The following is a 19542-nucleotide window of genomic DNA, read 5'->3' as shown; positions in this document are numbered from 1 at the left end:
TAAATATTTTCACATCACCAAATAATTGATTAAAACACACTGTACAGTAGCCTAAACAGAAATATGTACGGTAGCACCAAGGTGTAGCCGGAGTACAGCTAGTCACCGTCCTCCTCTGGGTACATTGACTTCAATATAAAACCTAGGAGGCTCGTGGTTCTCAGCCCCTTCCATAGGTTGGAGGATGTCCTAATTACTTTTTTAAATCTATCAGAGCTCTTGCAGCATGAACTGACATCCCAATCAAAGGATCAGAGAAATAATCTAGTACTGAAAGTAAAGCTACAATTAGCTAGCGCTGCAGTGCATTACATGTGGTGAGTAGATGACTCAAAAAGAAAGGTAAAAGTTCGACAGTTTTGAACAAATGAATTTCTTCAAAATTGAAGGAGAATGTGAGAGCTAGCTATATTTAGTTTTTTTTTCTCACTTTCACTTACTTAGCGAATGCAGCTAGCTAATAGAGCCTACTCAAACACCCAGCTTTAACAGAGGGATGCTATGTTACCTAGCTGGCTATGGCTATCCAACACTGGAAGTCAAGGTAAGCTTTTAAAACAAATGTATTTGTCACATGCGCCGAATACAACGGGTGTAGACCTTACAGTGAAATGCTTACTTAACCAACAAAACAGTTTGAAGAAAATACCTAAAAATTAAGGGATAACAATAGCGGGGCTATATACAGGAGTCAGTGTGCGAGGGCACCGGTGTCGAGGTAATATGTACATGTAGGTAGAGTTATTAAAGTGACTATGCATAGATGATAACAGAGAATAGCAGCAACGTCGAGGGGGGGGGGGGGAGCAATGGAAATAGTCTGGTTAGCCATTTGATTAGCTGTACAGGAGTCTTATGGCTTGGGGGTTGAAGCTGTTAAGAAGCCTCTTAGACCTAGATTTGGTGCTCCAGTACCACTTGCCATGAGGTAGCAGAGAGAACAGTCTATGACTAGGGTGGCTGGAGTCTTTAGGGCCTTCCTCTGACACCGCCTGGTGTAGAGGTCCTGGATGGCAGGATGCTTGGCCCAGGTGATGTACTAGGCCGTACGCACTACCCTCTTTAGTGCCTTGCGGTCGGGGGCGGAGCAGTTGCTATACCAGGCAGTGATTGCAACCTGTCATGATGCTCTCGATGTTGCAGCTGTAAAACCTTTTGAGGATCCGAGGACCCATGCCAAATCTTTTCAGTCTCCTGAGGGGGAATAGGTTTTGTCGTGCCTTCATGACTGTCTTGGTGTACTTGGACCATGTTAGTTTGTTGGTGATGTGGACGCCAAGGAACTTGAAGCTCTCAACATGCTCCACTACAGCCCCATCGATGAGATTTGGGGCGTGCTCGGTCCTCCTTTTCCTGTAGTCCACAATCATCTCCGTTGTCTTGATCACGTTGAGGGAGAGGTTGTTGTCCTTGCACCACACGGTCAGGTCTCTGATCTCCTCCCTATAGGCTGTTTCATCGTTGTCGGTGATACCTCTGTGGGTCATCAGCTAACTTAACGATGGTGTTGGAGTCGTGCCTTGCCGTGCAGTCATGAGTGAACAGGGAGTACAGAAGGGGACTGAGCATGCACCACTGAGGGGCCCCTGTGTTGAGGATCAGCGTGGCGGATGTCTTGTTACCTCCCCTTACCACCTGGGGGGCGGCCCGTTAGGGAGTCCAGGATCCAGTTGCAGAGGGAGGTGTTTAGTCCTAGGGTCCTTAGCTTAGTGATGAGCTTTGAGGGCACTATGGTTTTGAACGCTGAGCTGTAGTCAATGAATAGTATTCTCAAATAGGTGTTCCTTTAGTCCAGGTGTGAAAGGGCCTTGTGGAGTGCAATAGAAATTGCATCATCTGTGGATCTGTTGGTGCGGTATGCAAATTGGAGTGGGTCTAGGGTTTCTGGGATAATGGTGTTGATGTGAGCCATGATCAGCCTTTTAAAGCATTTCGTGGCTATAGACGTGAGTGCTACGCGTTGGTAGTCATTTGGGCAGGTTACCTTGGTGTTTTTGGTCACAGAGGCTATGGTGGTCTGCTTGAAACACACAGGCATTACAGACTCAGACTGCGAGAGCTTGAAAATATCAGTAAAGACACTTGCCAGTTGGTCAGCGCATGCTCGGAGTACACATCCTGGTAATCCGTCTGGCCCTGCGGCCTTGTGAATGTTGACCTGTTTAAAGGTCTTACTCACATCGGATGCGGAGAGCGTGATCACACAGTCTTCCGGAACAGCTGATGCTCTATTGCATGTTTCAGTGTTACTTGCCTCGAAGCGAGCATAGAAGTGATTTAGCTCGTCTGGTAATCTCGTGTCACTGGGCAGCTCACGGTTGTGCTTCCCTTTGTAGTCTTTAATAGTCTGCAAGCCCAGCCACATCCGACGAGCGTCGGAGCCGGTGTAGTATGATTCAATCTTAGGCCTGTATTGACGCTTTGCCTATTTGATGGTTCGTTGGAGGGCATAGTGGGATTTCTTATAAGCTTCCGGGTTAGAGTCCCGCTCCTTGAAAGCGGCAGCTCTACCCTTTAGCTCAGTGAGAATGTTACCTGTAATCCATGGTTTCTGGTTGGGGTATGTACATACAGTCACTGTAGGGACGGCTTCCTCGATGCACTTATTGATAAAGCTAGTGACTGATGTGGGGTACACCTGAATGCCATTGGAAGAATCCCGGAACATATTCCAGTCTGTACTAGCAAAACAGTTCTGTAGTTTAGCATCTGCTTCATCTGACCACTTTTTTATAGACCAAGTCACTAGTGCTTCCTGCTTAAATGTTTTGCTTGTAAGCAGGAATCATTTAGCCAAATGGAGGGCGATGGAGAGCTTTGTACGCGTCTCTGTCTGTGGAGTAAAGGTGGTCTAGAATTTTTTTCCCTCTGCTTGCACATTTAACATGTTGATAAAAATGAGGTAAAACAGATTTAAGTTTCCCTGCATTAAAGTCCCCGGCCACTAGGAGCGCCGCCTCTGGATGAGCGTTTTCCTGTTTGCTTATGGGGTTAGCTCATTGAGCACGGTTTTAGTGCCAGGATCGGTCTGTGGTGGTATGTAGACAGCTACGAAAAATACAGATGAAAACTCTCTAGGTAGATAGTGTGGTCTACAGCTTATTATGAGATACTCTACCTCAGGTGAGCAAAACCTCAAGACTTCCTTAGATATTGTGCACCAGCTGTTGTTTACCTATATGCATAGGCCCCCGCCCTGTGTCTTACCAGAGGCTGCTGTTCTATCCTGCCGATAGTGTATAACCCGCCAGCTGTATGCTCTTAATAACGTCGTTCAGCCACGACTCGGTGAAACATAAGATATTCGTTTTTAATGTCTCATTCGTAGGACATTCGGGCTTTCAGTTAATCATATTTAATTTCCAGCGATTAAAAGTTAGCTAGCAGGACGGAAGGCAAAGGTAGATTAGCCACTCGTCGCCTGATCCTCACAAGGCATCCTGATCTTTTTCTGCGAAATCTTAGTGTCCTTCTTCAGTGAATGGCGGGGATCTGAGCCTGGTCGGGTGTCTGTAGTATATCCCTCCTGGCGGACTCATTGAAGAAAAACTCTTTGTCCAATTTGAGGTGAGTAATCGCAATTCTGATGTCCCTCTTTTTGGTCATAAAAGACGGTAGCAGTGTACATTATGCACAAAACAAGTTATGAACGATGTAAAAAAAATAGCATGGTTGGTTAATAAGCTGATAAGACAGCAGCAATCCCCTCCGGCGCCATGATACTTTTGGTTTTATTAATTTATTGCCACTGAGGCTCGCCAGTGTAACTGCTAAACTGCTTGCTAACTGTACACTGTACTGCATGATTGTAGCGGGTTTACTAACGCTTTAGTTCTAGTAGCTATGTTGACTAGACTTTAGATAATATGGTGACAACGATGTAGGCTGTGTGTAGCGTTTAGCGGTTGTGATATGATGTTTTGGCTTGGAATTATTATTATTTTTTTGCCTGGTCACAGACAGCTGATGTGTTTTGCACTGAAGTCCACAAGCAAAGTGAAAAGGTGAGGAGGAGAGCGCATTGATGCGAGAATAAATGATCTAATGATGAAAGGGATCATGGTGTTTGTATGTGGCTGTTATGAATGTTAACTGTTTTTGTTTGTGATCATGAGTGTATTCATTCCGCCGATTCTGTTGAAAAACGTTTCGTAAACAGAAGCAAACGGAATGAAACGGCGATAAACATGCCTGAATTTGTCCAATAGAAACACTAGTTTGCAACTGTTGGACGAATGACTACACCCTAGATCAGCTACATGCAGGCAAGATTGTGCAAGGCGGTATTGAATGTGTCAATGTCTGTCACCTTGATTATTCAAATTTCTCTCAAGCTGTGCACCTACGTTGTATAGGCAAAATTCAAGTATCATGTAGTAGCCTAAATCTATCGATGTTACATTGAGCTGGGTGAATGGAATATGAAAGACAGTCATCCAATATAATGTAATAGAAATAAGAACATGCTAATAAATTTAAAAAATAATCCTGCCGCATGTTAAACGGCAACGGCCACCACTGTTTAATACAGTATGATATGTTATGTTAGACTACTTTAGTATGATATGCTACATTAGGTTAGGCTTAAGGTTAGGGTTTGGAGTTAGGTTAAATATAGGGTTAGGGGAAGGGTTAGCTAACTCACTAAGTAGTTGCTAATTATAATATAATACGTTTTGCGCTGAGACCAGGTTGGATTGCATGCAAGGTGGCAGGTCTGTGGAGATCTTCACAATTGCTATAATAATCGGCACAATCTCAAACAGCACTGATCACTTGCACTACAGTATGTGCTATTAGATGAAGCACAGTCATAACACATTCAATTGTTGTATAAATACAACATATCTGACATTATATTCCCATTTGAACTTTGTTGTGCTTTCAAATGGTTGAAAGCACAGTGATAACACATTTAGATGACAACTAAACCAAAAATCTGATCGTTTTCATTGGAATTTTGTTGTGCTTTTTTTTAGATGGCTGAAAGCATATAGTTATAACACATTGGGAATGTAAAATAGGTGAATAGGTTGGTTGAAATGTCATTGATCAACATGTCAATCAAATATTACCCACATTTCCACGTTGGGATGTATTATTAGGTTATTACTTTCAATTTATTATTATTATTAGCCTTTATACCAAGGGCCAATGGGGTGAGAAATGGGTCTTGATGGTCTCAGAGTGCGTTTCACTTCGTTTTTACGGTCTCCAATAAATTATTCAGATACAAATTATTTTATATGGTGTTTGCGTAGTGAATTAGTCAAACTGGTCTAGACTTTGGCATTAATCTATAGAGGTGTGGCGTGTCCAAAGAATTGGAATGAGTAACAAAGATTAACTCACCGCCGTACGTCACTGGTTCGGGAGGGGCACGCTGCGCGTGGTGTTACGTCAAGCCCCGCACAGTTGCTATAAAGTAAAATGATCAACACACAGTTGAAGTCGTCGATGGTCTGGGACTGATTAGTAAGCTATAGATACTCAACAAGGATAGAGAAATTGTTAGGTCGAGACACTGACTTGTCTTCACATAAATTCGACTTTAAAATGTTTTATTCAAATTCATGGACCAAGTGCTTGATATACCTTATCTTTATAACAAGTGGAGATTGTGAGTGAGTTTCTAGCCATGGTAACCCTTTCCTAGATAAGGTTGATAGAAGTTTTACCTGAAAATGTTTTGCTTAGCTAGCTACATACGTTGCTAACTTGAACTGGCTAACGTAATTCTATCTGTGTGTGGAGTTTACCTATTTTACTGTATCATATCCTCAGCTGAATGTCCCAAACCTCAAGTGGAAGGAAATCAAAATGTCTTTCTAACGAATGATGCGCTCCTAAAGAACGATTTTCCGGAGGGCTCGGAAGTCACGTTTCAATGTGCCAACGGCTACATGAAAGAGCAAGGATCTGAAAGCATCACCTGCACGAGTGGAGAGTGGAGCACCCTGGAATTAATCTGCAAAAGTAGGCGGCAAAATACTAGCCCCTCTTCTGTCAAGTGCGATTGTTGAGCGTTTACTGTTGGTTGATTGTTTTAATGCTTCCATTACCTCGCTGATTATTCATTTCAGATAAAGACTGCGGTGCACCCAAGGAGATGCCACATTTGACATATGAGTTTGATAAGGGAGGGACGCTTTTTGGTGCTTCAGCAAGAGCAATTTGTGATAAAGGGTGAGTATGCTTCAATATCTGATGTATCATCATAGTATGGGGGAATTATTTTGCACAAAGATTCAATGCCAGACCCCCCCTCTCTCTCTCTCACACACACATGCTCTCTCCACCTCTAGCTATCAAGTTCAGGGATCAAGTTACAGGCAGTGTTATGCCACAGGTTGGAGTGGAAGATCAAGATGTGAAGGTAAATCTTACATATTTGCCATTGACACACCTTAGACATCTAAGGCATTGAACTTGTTTGAAAGAATAACACAAATTACTGCCGTTTCCGTTCGATTATTATTTTAGAGCCAAAAATAGTGACCATTCAATTACCAAAACATTGACTGTAACTACCAATTGGGTAACAAGTACAATTTAATAATAATCCCAGACCTTAAAAGTGGTCTCCTGTTGTGGTTGAAGCACTGTTGCGGACTTAGAAAATCAAAATTACACTGTACAAAAATATATAAAGTGTCCCACGTTTCATGAGCTGAAATAAAAGATTTCAGAAATGTTACATACACACACAAAGCGTATTTCTCTTAACTTTTGCCCACAAATTTGTTTACATCCCGTTAGTGAGCATTTCTCCTTTGCAAAGATAATCCATCCACCAGACAGGTATGTCATATAAAGAAGCTGATTAAACTGCATGATCATTACACAGGTGCACCTTGTGACAATAAAATGCCACTCTAAAATGTCCAGTTTTGTCACAACACAATGCCACAGAAGTTTTGAGCGAGCGTGCAATTGGCATGCTGATTGTAGAATGTCCACCGGTGCTGTTGCCAGAGAATTAATTCTTATTTATTAAAAAAATATATATATATTGTGAAAAATATGATATGGGCAGCCATAAGCTACGAACACAATTGCATTTATTGATTAGCAATTGGATGTACAAAAATACCGTGATGATCCTGAGCCCCATTGAGGCTTTTTTTTTTTTCTGTGACCAACAGATGCATATCTGTATTCCCATTCATGTTGAATCCATCGATTAGGGCCTAATGAATTTATTTCAATTGACAGATTTCCTCATATGAACTGTAACTCAGTAAAATCTTAAATAGTTGCATTTTGTTCAGAATATTTTTTTCTATTAAAGCGATTTTTTTTTTTTTTTTGTGGAAAACCTGAAAAACAGAGGGAAACAGAAACCTGGAAAAAACAGAATAGAATTTTGGGGGAAATTCAATGGAATCAGGCAGAAAATTAGGGCCCTGCAATTCACATGAATGTAGTGTTAATAAACTACAACTTCCTTTAGCCCAGCATCCCACATAGTTCTTGGGAGAATCTGAATTGCATGGTCCTCACGTCCTCTCCTTCTCAAAAATATTGGATGAGAGAGAAAAAAGGGTTTGAGGAGGAGATGGGACGCAAGGAGTATGCAATTGCGATTTGCCCCTCGACTTGATTTCTATTGTGAATGATTTGATTTCGGTCTAGAGAAACGGCGAATCTGGCTCACAAAAAAGACTTTGGTCAATTAGTAGTTTAATAGCCCAAAAATTATCATTTGCTTAGTCGCTCAGCACTAACAAATATAATGCACCCATGTATGTCTCCCTCAGTGGTAACTTGTGAAGAACCTATTGATATAATGAATGGAATGATCTCAGAGAAGCCTGACAAACAGTTTCCAGAGTATGGGGATGTCATACAGTATTCCTGTGATGAAGGTTACACCCTCATTGGAAACAAATCCATTGAGTGCGATGAAGATGGTGAATACAACTCATTCCGTCCTGAATGCAAAGGTATGAATTCCATTTATGTTTGATAAATGATCTGCGAACACCCTACATCTAGACACTGCATGCATCCACTGGTTGAATCAATGTTGTTTCAATGTAATTTGTCACCCTATTGTGAGTGACATGGAAAACACATTTGGATTTGCAAAAGGTAATCAACCAGTACTGTTTGTTATTCCAACCAGTGTTGTAAACATTGTAATTTAGCTAAAACTTCAAATTAAATACAATTAATTACTTGACTAACAGGTTGTTACATCAATCAAATTTCAACATAATCATCAGAACAATGTTTATTGAAATTTGCATAGAAAATTCCACGTAGAAATGTAAAATCTTTTCCTTCCTATAGAACCCTTTCTGTGTTTGCAAACATTGCTGCATGAGGGCGATGCATGGAAGTTGGTGGCAGAATATGCAGTTCTTATAGAACGCCAGCAAAAAAAAGCCTCTTTACATGTTGCTTCCGAGTGCATTTCACATTACTTTTGGATTATAATTGGATTTTATGGCTCGTATGAATGTCCTGCTTGTATGAATATAATGTTTGTCATTATCATTGCATATCAATTGCATTATACTTTTTTTAAAAACACTTCAACTTCAACTAGTAAAATGTCTCTTAGGCTGTAGCAAAAGCTAGCCAATGTCAATGAGCGTTACCATTCCAGCTAACTACTGCATCCAAAATAATTATTTTGCAAAGATCACAACCAAAAAATAATATTAGACTGTTCAAGCAAGAATCAAGACGTATTTGTAAGCGTATGAGAACCCTAACATTTTGTTTAGAAGTAATAAAAACCTAAATCTGGGCTATGTTGAATGGGCGCAGATGGCAATTGCTTTCTTACTGCCGCCAAGAGTCGCGAGCATCTGTGCATGACATCAGTGTGTCGTGTACTGGAAAAGGGTCTATAGTCAAGATTGGGTGTTTGAAATTATTATTAATTTCATATTTGATTAGACATATTTATTTGACCTTTCAATGTTGATAGTAAAATGGTATGTTTGAATCAAAGTCATTGATTCAATGTCATGCCACTAACTAAAGAGGTATATTGAAGTAAAATGTGAAGCCATAGTCCAACGATTGCTGCTTGAACAGTGACTCCTTTTGGTAAATGTGTTTTCAACATAGATTCCATGTCACAATAGGTTGACAAATGACTTTGAAACAACGTTGATTCAACTGCGTGCCCAGTGGGTTGCACCATCAGACTATGATAAGGAACATTGTCATTGATCTTTCTTCTTTAAATCCCTCTGTGTAACATGTAACAGTGGTGTATGCATGAAGGTGCAATACAAAATAACCATTGTGCATTTCTATTTCATAGATGTCAATGACATTCCTTTGAAACCAACAACCATATCAGCATCAATAACATCGACTGTTCCACCCACAATACAAGGTAGAGCAAATCCAAGTAAATCTAGCCCAGTGTAATCAAGGGCTTGACGATTAGTTGAATCAACTACGTTAGATTTCTCTAGAGTCTAGACCATGGTAATAACATTCTGTCCCTATGCATGATTATATAATTATTTGCAGTTTCAGGGACGCATCATAGCATTGGTGAACATGACACCAACACAGCTACAAGTAAGCTAATTCAAGTGATTATTTTAATGTTAACATTTGTGTACATAGGGCTGTTATGGTGACCGTATTACTGGCGATCACGAGTCATGACGGCAGCCAAATTCCACTTGACCGTTTAGTCACAGTAATTAGGCTTCTCCAAGCGCTGATGCTGCTGATGGTCATTAGTAGCCTTCCAAACTTGCTAACTGCCTGGTACTCCGCACTCTATTGTCCCTCTAATCACTGACATCAATGCAAATGTATTCAAAAATCTAATTAAACACTTCATGAGAGCATGTTGCGTAACATTTCTATAAGCTATGCAATTGCGTGACAAAACTGAGTGATGGCCTCTTAAAAAGAGGATCCCATCAGCTACTATTTATTTAAACTTTCCTAATATTAAGCACATTGTAAAGAGAAGCAACAGAAGTATAGCCTACCTGGCTGGCACAGGAAAAGCGTCCTCTATTCCCTATATAAGTGCATCGATAACATGTATTGTTTTCCCCTGCCCCTGTCTTGAGACAGGTGCGTGATAATGGTCCATTATGAATCAAAACATATTATTTAGTATACATTGCATTCGGAAAGTATTCAGACCCCTTCCCTTCCACATTTTGTTAGATTACAACTTTATCCTTAATCTACAGACAATACCCCATAATGACAAAGCAAAAACTGTTTTTTATAAATAATAAACAGAAATACATTATTTACCTAAGTATTCAGACCCTTTGTTATGAAATTTTCTACAACTTGGAGTCCACCTGTGGTAAATGCAATTGATTAGACATGATTTGGAAAGGCACACCTGTCTATATAAGGTCCCACAGTTGACAGTTTGTCAGAGCAAAAACCAAGCCATGAGGTCAAAGGAATTGTCCGTAGAGCGCCTAGACAGGATTGTCGAGGCACAGATCTGGGGAAGAGTACCAAAACATTTCTGCAGCATTGAAGGTCCACAAGAACACAGTGGCCTCCATCATTCTTAAATGGAGGAAGTTTGGAACCACCAAGAGTCTTCCTAGAGCTGGCCGCCCGGTTTAATTGGGGGGAAATATTGGGGGGAAAAGGGCCTTGGTCAGGGAGGTGACCAAGAACCTGATGGTCACTCTGACAGAGTTCCTCTGTGGAGATGGTTGTCCTTCTGGAAGGTTCTCCGATTTCTGCAGCTCTCCACCAATCAGGCCTGGTAGAGTGGCCAGACCGAAGCCAATACTCGGTGAAAGACACATGACAGCCGGCTTGGAGTTTTCCAAAAGGCACCTAAAGGACTGATCATGAGAAACAATATTCTCTGGTCTGATGAAACCAAGATTGAACTCTTTTGGCCTGAATGCCAAGTTTTACATTTGGAGACAGGTCAGGATCGAGGGAAAGATGAATTGCACAAATTAGAGATTTATTGATGAAAACCTGCTCCAGAGCGCTCAGGATCTCAGACTGGGGTGAAGGTTCACCTTCGAACAGCACAACAACCCTAAGCACACAGCCAAGACAACGCAGGAGTGGCTTCGGGACAATTCTGAATGTTCTTGAGTGGCCCAGCCAGAGCCCGGACTTAAACCAGATTGAACATCTCTGGAGAGACCTGAAAATAGCTATGCAGCTGTACTCCCAATCCAACCTGACAGAGCTTGAGAGTATCTGCAGAGAAGAATGGGAGAAATTCCCCAAATAAAGGTGTGCCAAGCTTGTAGCATCATACCAAAGACGACTAGAGGCTGTAATCCCTGCCAAAGTAAAGGGTCTGAGTTCTTATGAAAATTGTATTTTTATTTTTTATACATTTGCTAAACATTTTAACCTGTTTTTGCTTTGTCATTATGGGGTATTGTGTGTAGATTGAGAGGAAAAAACGATTTCCATTTTAGAATAGGGCTGTAACAAAATGTGGAAAATGTCAAGCGGTCTGAATACTTCCGCATGCACTGTATGTAAAGATGAGATTAAATCAAGAACAGTCTGATGGGTGACAATATTAGCCTATCACTTGTGAATGATGCCCAGCTTGTGTGCAGTAAGGCAAGAAACTGCGACTTTTAAAAATCATAGTCGCACACCTCATGTAGGCATATGTTTTGTTAAGTGGCCAAATACCTTCTTAAAAGTAAGCACATTAATCAGTTCTACAACAGGTGTAGAACCTAACAGGCATACACTATCGTTCAAAAGTTTGGGGTCACTTATAAATTTCCTTGTTTTTGAAAGAAAAGCTTCTTTTTTTTGTCCATTTAAAATAACATATTGATCAGAAATACAGTGCATATGTTGACTATTGTAGCTGGAAATGGCAGATTTTTTAATGTAATATCTACGTACGTGTACAGAGGCCCATTATCAGCAACCATCACTCCTGTGTTCCAGTGGCACATTGTGTTAGCTAATCCAAGTTTATCATTTTAAAAGGCTAATTGATCATTAGAAACCCGTTTTGCAAATATGGTAGCATAGCTGAAGACTGTTCTGATTGAAGAAGCAATAACACTGGCCTAATTTACACTAGTTGAGTGTCTGGAGCATCAGCATTTGTGGGTTCGCTTACAGTCTCAAAATGGCCAGAAACAAAGACCTTTCTTCTGAAACTCGTCAGTCTTCTTGTTCTGAGAAATGCAGGCTATTCCAGGCGAGAAACTGAAGATCTCGTACAACGCTGTGTACGACCTCCATCACAGAACAGAGCAAACTGTCTCTAACCAAAAGAGGAGTGGGAGGCCCCGGTGCACACCTGAGCAAGAGGACAAGTACATAGTGTCTAGTTTGAGAAATAGATGCCTCACAAGTGTTCAACTGGTAGCTTCATTAAATAGTACGCACAAAACACCAGTCTCAACGTCAACAGTGAAGAGGCGATTCCGGGATGCTGGCCTTGTAGGCAGAGTTGCAAAGGAAAAAGCCAGTTTTGGCAAGTCGGTTAGGACATCTACTTTGTGGAGTCAACATTAGTCAAAATAGCATTGTAAATATTCACTTACCTTTGATCTTCATCAGGAATCCCAGTTCCACAATAAATGTTTGATTTATTCGATAAAGTCCATTTGTCCAAATACCAAATTTTTGTTCGCGTTTAGTACACAATCCAAATTCACGAGGCGCGGGCAAGTCCAGACAAAGTCATATTACAGTTCGTAGAAACATGTCAAACGAAGTATAGAATCAATCTTTAGGATGTTTTTATCATAAATCTTCAATAATGTTCCAACCGGAGAATTCCTTTGTCTGTAGAAATGCAATGGAACGCAAGCTAACTCTCACGTGAGCGCACGTGATCAGCTCATGCCACTTTGGCAGACCTCTGACTCATTCAGCTCTCATTCCCCCATCCTTCACAGTAGAAGCATCAAACAAGGTTCTAAAGACTGACATCTAGTGGAATATATGATCCCATAGACACTGTATATTCAATAGGCAATAACTTGAAAAACTACAAACCTCAGATTTCCCACTTCCTGGTTGGATTTTTTTCTCAGGTTTTTGCCTGCCATATGCGTTCTGTTATACTCACATCATTCAACCAGTTTGAACTTCAGTGTTTTCTCTCCATCTACTAATTTATATGCATATTCTAGCTTTTATGGCTGAGTAGCAGGCAGTTTAATTTGGGCACGCTTTTCATCCATAATTCCGAATGCTGCCCCCTACCCTAGTGAAGTTAAGGACAACAAAGTCAAGGTATTGGAATGGCTATCACAAAGCCGTGACCTCAATCCCATAGAAAGTCTGGGCAGAACTGAAAGTGTGTGCGAGCAAGGAGGCCTACAAACCTGACTCATTTACACCAGCTCTGTCAGGAGGAATGGGCCATAATTCAACCAACTTATTGTGGGAAGCTTGTGAAAGGCTATCTGACACATTTGACCCAGGTTAAACAATTTTAAAGGCAATGCTACCAAATACGATTTGAGTATGTAAACTTCTGACCCACTGGGAAAATGATGAAATAAATAATTCTCTCTGCTATTATTCTGACATTTCACATTCTTAAAATAAAGCGGTGATCCTAACTGACCTAAAACAGGGAATTTTTATGAGGATTAAATGTCAGGAATTGTGAATGTGAGTTTAAATGTATTTGGCTAAGGTGTATGTAAACTGCCGACTTCAACTGTAGGAGGACTTCTTTTTTAACCACTCAACACAGAATAGTTGCAAATCCCTCAAATCATTGAGAAAATATTGTTTCTATTCAGCTATGTTCAATTGTATTCTTCATACTATAAAATAATGCCACGGAATATAAAGCAAATCTTGTCTGCTAAATTAACTATGGTAGTCTCGCCCACAGTCATATGGCATAGCCAGATCAGTGCTTAACATAAGGAAAAGTCAGTATGCTATTCTGTTCTTCTGAATCTACTACATTTTCTTCATATCATGTTTCTGTAGACCTGTCTAAAATAAATAATGGATTGATTGTGATGGTGTAGGCTATATTACATGGATTTATTAGACTTTTTAAAATGTAGATGTTCCAGAGGTCTGCATCAGTGACCATAGTACTAGGTGTACACATATAAACAAAAATGACAGCACTGCATGAAGGTGCAATACAAAATAACCATTGTGCATTTCTATTTCATAGATGTCAATGCCATTCCTTTGAAACCAATAACAACATCGACTGTTCCACCAACAATACAAGGTAGAGTAAATCTAGCCCAATATAATCAAGGGCTTGATGATCAAATGAATCAACTTTTTTTAGAGTTCTCTAGAGTCTAGACCATGGTAATAACTTTCACTCCCTATCCATGATTTATATAGTAATTTTGTATTTGCAGTTTCAGGGAGGCATCATGGTATTGGTGAACATGACATCAACGCAACTACAAGTAAGATATTTCAAGTGATTTATTATTTTGTCGTTATAGATTTTTCCAGCTCACATGCAGCAGTCGTGGGAAGTGTGATCGGCTTCGTCATAGGTAAGAAATAAATCATTTGAAACAATCACAATTGAGAGGGAGATATGTGTCTGGTAAAATTTGTCCAATAGGCTTTTGAGTTTAACATGCTGACCACACTGCCCAGGTTGCATGTGCGAGCGTTGATAAATACATTTAGACATTGGATGAAATTATAGAGGTTATTCAAACTGCTTGCATGTGTGAACGAGTATCTGTGTAGCCAGGCACTAAAATAGAACTTGGTTCTTGCAAGTCCCGCCACTCCCATTTCCTCATTGGTTTTTAGGAGCATATACGCACGGGGGCGACTGAAAGATGAATGAGGTCCAGACTCCAGTCGGTTGTGGTAATGCACCTTTAAAGTTGGTTGCCAACCACCATATAAAATACACAGAAGAAGACTGTACAAGGACATATTACTAGTATTAGGTTCTAATGTTTAGAGTAAATAACTCACAGACACTAGAGAAGCTTAACCCAAGTTTAATTCTTCCCAAAGGGTCGATACAGCTGGATTCAGACAAACATGTTTCTACCACCAAATTGTATATATATACTCCACTTTAGGCACTCCTCCTCCTCTCCGATCCTTACATCTTATGGTTCGACAGGAAGAGTGTAATAAACCATAATTTCTCACTTCAGGGGATTTGACCTCAACAGCTCCTTCGCCTAATCCATAGATGTCCATCCGCTTTCCCTATAGCAATCATGTGACTTCCTCCCGTCCACCCAACACATTCCAAAGCCATCTGTTTCCTACAGATAACCATTAACTTCTGATGTAAAACCAGTCCCTTTCACTCCTTTATATAATATGCTTCTGCGTATAACAATGTTCCAAGTTTCACCCAGAATCTAACACTAGAAACTAACAAGGTTTCCCCTTTTTCAACTGTGGATTAATTGTCAGAGTAGAGAACACACAATGTGACTCAAAATTCTAGAAAGATCCATCAAAAAAAAAGTATCTTGTACATTTCAGGTAAAATAACAACCCATTGTTTATCCCAGTTCGTCCGCATGTTAGCTAGCAACAGCAAGTTAGCTAGCTAATGTCCATGAATGTTTCAAGCTGTCCCAAAATTAATATAGTTCAGATTTTGTTTTAATATTTCAACCTGGCGTTCTGATCGCGTCTAGTGTGGATGGACAAAATCAACATGCGGATGCACTCACGTGCCCTATAGTCAGCATGTAAGGATGTGTTCTAACTTAACCGGATTCTTTGTTGTATACTGTACTGGGGAAAACATTCCCTTCTGTGACTCATCAAGAATTACCTTCACATTACTTGATCTGTTACACTAGTAGGCCTAGTCAAACTGCTGACTTTCCAATGTTACCATGTTTATCAGATTTGTATTACACTTTCTCTTGACCATTTTTGACCTCTTGACCACGATCATACAGGGGACTTATGATTGATTCCTTATCTTTTGCAGTTACACTTATTGTGCTGTTCGTATTATATCGTTTTCAGAAGATGAAAGGGTGAGAACCTACATTTGATCATTTCTCTTACTAGAAAATAGTGCACGATTTCACCTACAACTGAATCACAGCTATTATTTTCCCCCTAACTATATATGCATTCACTACAACTTCTGCTAATGTACTTTACACTGTTCATTACACAAATGAATTATTTGGATAAACTAGCCATACGGCTGGCCAATTAATTGAACTAAACAATGCTGTTTACGGAATTACATAACCCATGAACTAACATTCAGTCTGGCGTTTCATATTCATGTATTCCCTACGATACCTGTGATTTGCATGATCAAACTTTTTGCTAGATACTTCAACTTGCTACTGTACATGCCATAGTTGCCTTTGCCTGTTTTTGGCCATTCCGCTAAAGCTTTGTCTTTCCTGCTGGGTGTTGAAAAATCAAGGAAGTTGGGAAATCCTTTCCAAAGGCACTCTCGGACAGAGATATTGGTATTGAAAAAGAGAGTATAGTATGGTGTTCAAAAGGGAGGTGGCTAGGAAGCTAGACCTACCATACACCGTGCTAAACTGACCAGCTGACTACCACACTGGAACACAGCTACCAAACTAAGCACTAAAATACTGAGATTGGCATGCATAATCTACTGTGTTTCCTTACTGCACTATTATTTATATGTAAACATGATAATCCTGACAATTTCATTATTTGAAAATGTTGCATAGCTCCTACCAGACAGGAGAAGACTCAAGAAGAAAAGAGGAGTTATTACAATTTCAAAATGACTAAGTTGAATGCCTACCCAAGGTATCTACAATTCATACATGATTCTCTTAAACCCATTATGAAACAAATGTCCTATCTTTTAACCAAAGTCTTACTCGTATGACTATACAGTTTGTGGTTGTCTTTGAACTTGAGTAATCTAAATAGTGAAACTATTGCCAACTGCTCCATTGAGTCAATGCTTTGTCTAAAATATCTAATTTATTTTCAGGGCTAGGACTGCTCCTGTCTGCATCTGTGTCCTTGAAAAGAAGTGCCCAGTAATTGTCTCAGACCATTCCCTGGTTGAACAAAGCCACTTAATTTACAGTGCCTTTACGTATGTGACATTATCGAATGAAAGTTATAATTGTACTTTTGTCATGAAGATGTAAATATTTTTTGAAAGTCAGTGTAAATGTTTTAACCCAATGTTTGAAGAATAATATTTAAATATTTTTTTATGTATTTATATTCAAAACTGGAACATGTGTAATAAAAAGCTTTTTGCATTGTCAAATACCATATTTGTCTACAAGTTGCTAGTCAGCTGTGTTGAGTGGGCAGAAGGCCCTGTAATAAGATTAATGCACTAAACAAAATGTATGATTGAGGAAATCCTCAGGCTGATCATCTCTGACATTCCTAAATGTGTACGGAATGATTGCGGCTCAAAGGAAAATAATCTGGGTCTGGTAAAGTGGACATTCCTGTTAAATCTACTGTATTTATTTTCAAGTAGGCTCAACGTGGGTCAGGGAAACCAGCTCATGTTCATTTCCTCGCCCCAAATGTGTGATTTAAAGGAAAGGTTCGCCCATTTTGAATGTTATATTTTTTTTGGTGCATCTGAGTGATGTTCTATCGATTCCCTGGGTCTTTTCACGTGTATCCGAGTTAATGGCGTTCAAGCAGGCAGACGTGGCCGGTATTACGTAGCACCGTGATAAAGTCCCTCTACACTGGAAGTTAATAGGAATACAACTTTTAGATCGCAAATGTCTATCATACATGTCCGATTGTAATACTGGCCGACGTCATAACTCGGGAGGATGTCTTTCGAATGAGCCATTGATCATATTTTTGCGATATTTCTACATTGAGAAATGTATAATTTGACGAATGGTCTAGCATATTGTTCCTATTTGCCTCTAGTCCATGGTGCTGTTGCCAAAGATCTTATAGAAATTCGTGCTAATGTCGTTTTGTCTAGCTAGTGCCCAATAGACTCGCATTCACATCAAGGAGAGCGCGTCTTGTCGCAGAATTGGCCAGAATGCACCGCGCGGCCCCTTGGTGTCGCTTTGTCAGCGTTTCCTATCTCCTCAAAAGTACATCTGCCGTTGCGAATGTTATACTCCATTCTGTGAGGCACATCGATCTGCAGGTTGAACATGATGAGATCGTAGACTCTTAAATTGATAGTGTAGTTTGTTTAGGCGACTTTACAGTTAACTAGCTACGTTACATGCTGATATTGTCTTTGGTATTATTGTGTGTAGCTACGTTTTGCAGGCTAGCCCATAGAGCGTTGCATTTTTTTTTTGTCGACTTTCTATGTTGCTCCCAACTATTATAACGCCAAAATTAAAACAAATCACAAAAAAATATTGTTCTCATATTAGTGTTTAACACAGTGAATTAGTGTTTTGGGGTGGATTTTTAAAATATTTTAATTCCTTTTTAAAATCTCTCAAGTCATTCTATGATAAACTGCTTTTTCTCCTTTTGAGACATTTGTGTAAATATTAAAGTAGTATGTACATTTTCTAATGATGGGGTTTGTTTTCTCAAGATAAACACATTACGAAAGTTTTGGTTGCAGGGACTTGTTAAAATAATACTTTTTACGTCTGTGCTGTTTAGAAGGCTCTTTCTGTTGCTCAAAAGCAGAAAGCTGCACAGTAATACGGTGGCCACAACAATAGCCATGAGAGAGGAGATCAACCATGCCAGACTGCTGCCTTTGATTTATTAAACACCATTTTCACATCGGCTTGCAGAAATGACAAACATGTTGTCGTTATAAACCATTGCAATGAAGGAATGCATGATAGGTCAATTGATATGTCTGTTATGACGGGTGTAAAGAAAGACTAAAGCATGTTAAACCAGTCTAACAAAATAACCAAATCACTGGCAAATGGAGAAACTCAATAGATACGTTCACAACCATGCTTACTGGGAAGAACCAAGCCATTATATAAACCTGACTTTGAACACATGGCCAGAAAAGCCCCTCGTTGCACTGTGCTTACACTCCTCCATTGTGTGTCTGTCTACGGTCTTAGAGCCTTGAACTGTGGCTCTTGTGATTGCAGGTCCCTGCATGAGGCTTCTGGTATCTGATGCAATGGAGACATTGAGGCAAAACATCAATAAGTAACGCTTCACAACAGGGGACTGTACTGTAAATTCCTAAATGATGCAAATAATTTTTTCTGTTCTGGTTACATATGTATTTCATGGATCATCAAAATAAACAAATGTACACATGTAGGCTACAGTATGTTATTGTACAAAAAAACTTGCATTACCCTCAGTCGCTCGTCTAGATGCCCCTTCTCGTCCTTATGTTTTCACAGCCGGAGTCACAGCATTCACACACCTCAGCTCCATGCACAGACAGCCATCTATGGAAACGGAGGCCACATGACCCTGCTCTGATGGTCTGACTGCTCACTCATGTCACATTTTACAACAATTATGGGTATTGAAGTGGTAAAACACATGTGAATGTAAGTACAAAACTTGGCAGGAAATTATGCTAAAAGTACCTTCATACTGTACCTTCCCCCTCACCTGGATGTAGACTGGTTATATGTGTAGGCTTTGTTGACAGCAGTTATAGGGCTAAATGCAAAAGCTGCTCTCAAGGTA

At 40.0% G+C, this 19542-nt stretch overlaps 1 protein-coding gene across 8 annotated transcripts; it reads left to right on the top strand.

Annotated features, from left to right (window-relative positions):
* The first annotated feature begins 5408 nt into the window (after positions 1–5408).
* LOC129850568 (complement decay-accelerating factor-like) lies at positions 5409–19161 on the top strand. Of its 8 annotated transcripts, XR_008758827.1 has the most exons (13): positions 5410–5620; positions 5785–5976; positions 6084–6186; positions 6306–6376; positions 7761–7946; positions 9284–9358; positions 9499–9549; positions 14117–14176; positions 14406–14459; positions 14728–14787; positions 15887–15935; positions 16623–16704; positions 16895–17182. XR_008758827.1 is itself a non-coding variant. In XM_055916917.1 (12 exons), exons 1-11 carry the CDS (start codon positions 5557–5559, stop codon positions 16684–16686), a joined length of 966 nt encoding a protein of 321 aa, XP_055772892.1. In that variant the 5' UTR covers positions 5409–5556; the 3' UTR covers positions 16687–16704; positions 16895–17182. The 8 variants fall into 8 exon arrangements, 6 of the variants coding, with proteins under 6 accessions (XP_055772892.1, XP_055772899.1, XP_055772877.1 ...); XM_055916917.1 differs by lacking the exons at positions 14406–14459; positions 14728–14787 and adding an exon at positions 14316–14366 and having other exon boundaries at positions 5409–5620; XR_008758824.1 differs by having other exon boundaries at positions 15887–16704.
* The last annotated feature ends 381 nt before the right edge of the window (positions 19162–19542 follow it).

The sequence above is a fragment of the Salvelinus fontinalis genome, chromosome 3 (genome assembly GCF_029448725.1).
Source record: "Salvelinus fontinalis isolate EN_2023a chromosome 3, ASM2944872v1, whole genome shotgun sequence".
NCBI lineage: Eukaryota > Metazoa > Chordata > Actinopteri > Salmoniformes > Salmonidae > Salvelinus > Salvelinus fontinalis.
The sequence above is the reverse complement of the archived record's forward strand: the minus strand, read 5'-3'. Positions and strand labels throughout refer to the sequence as shown.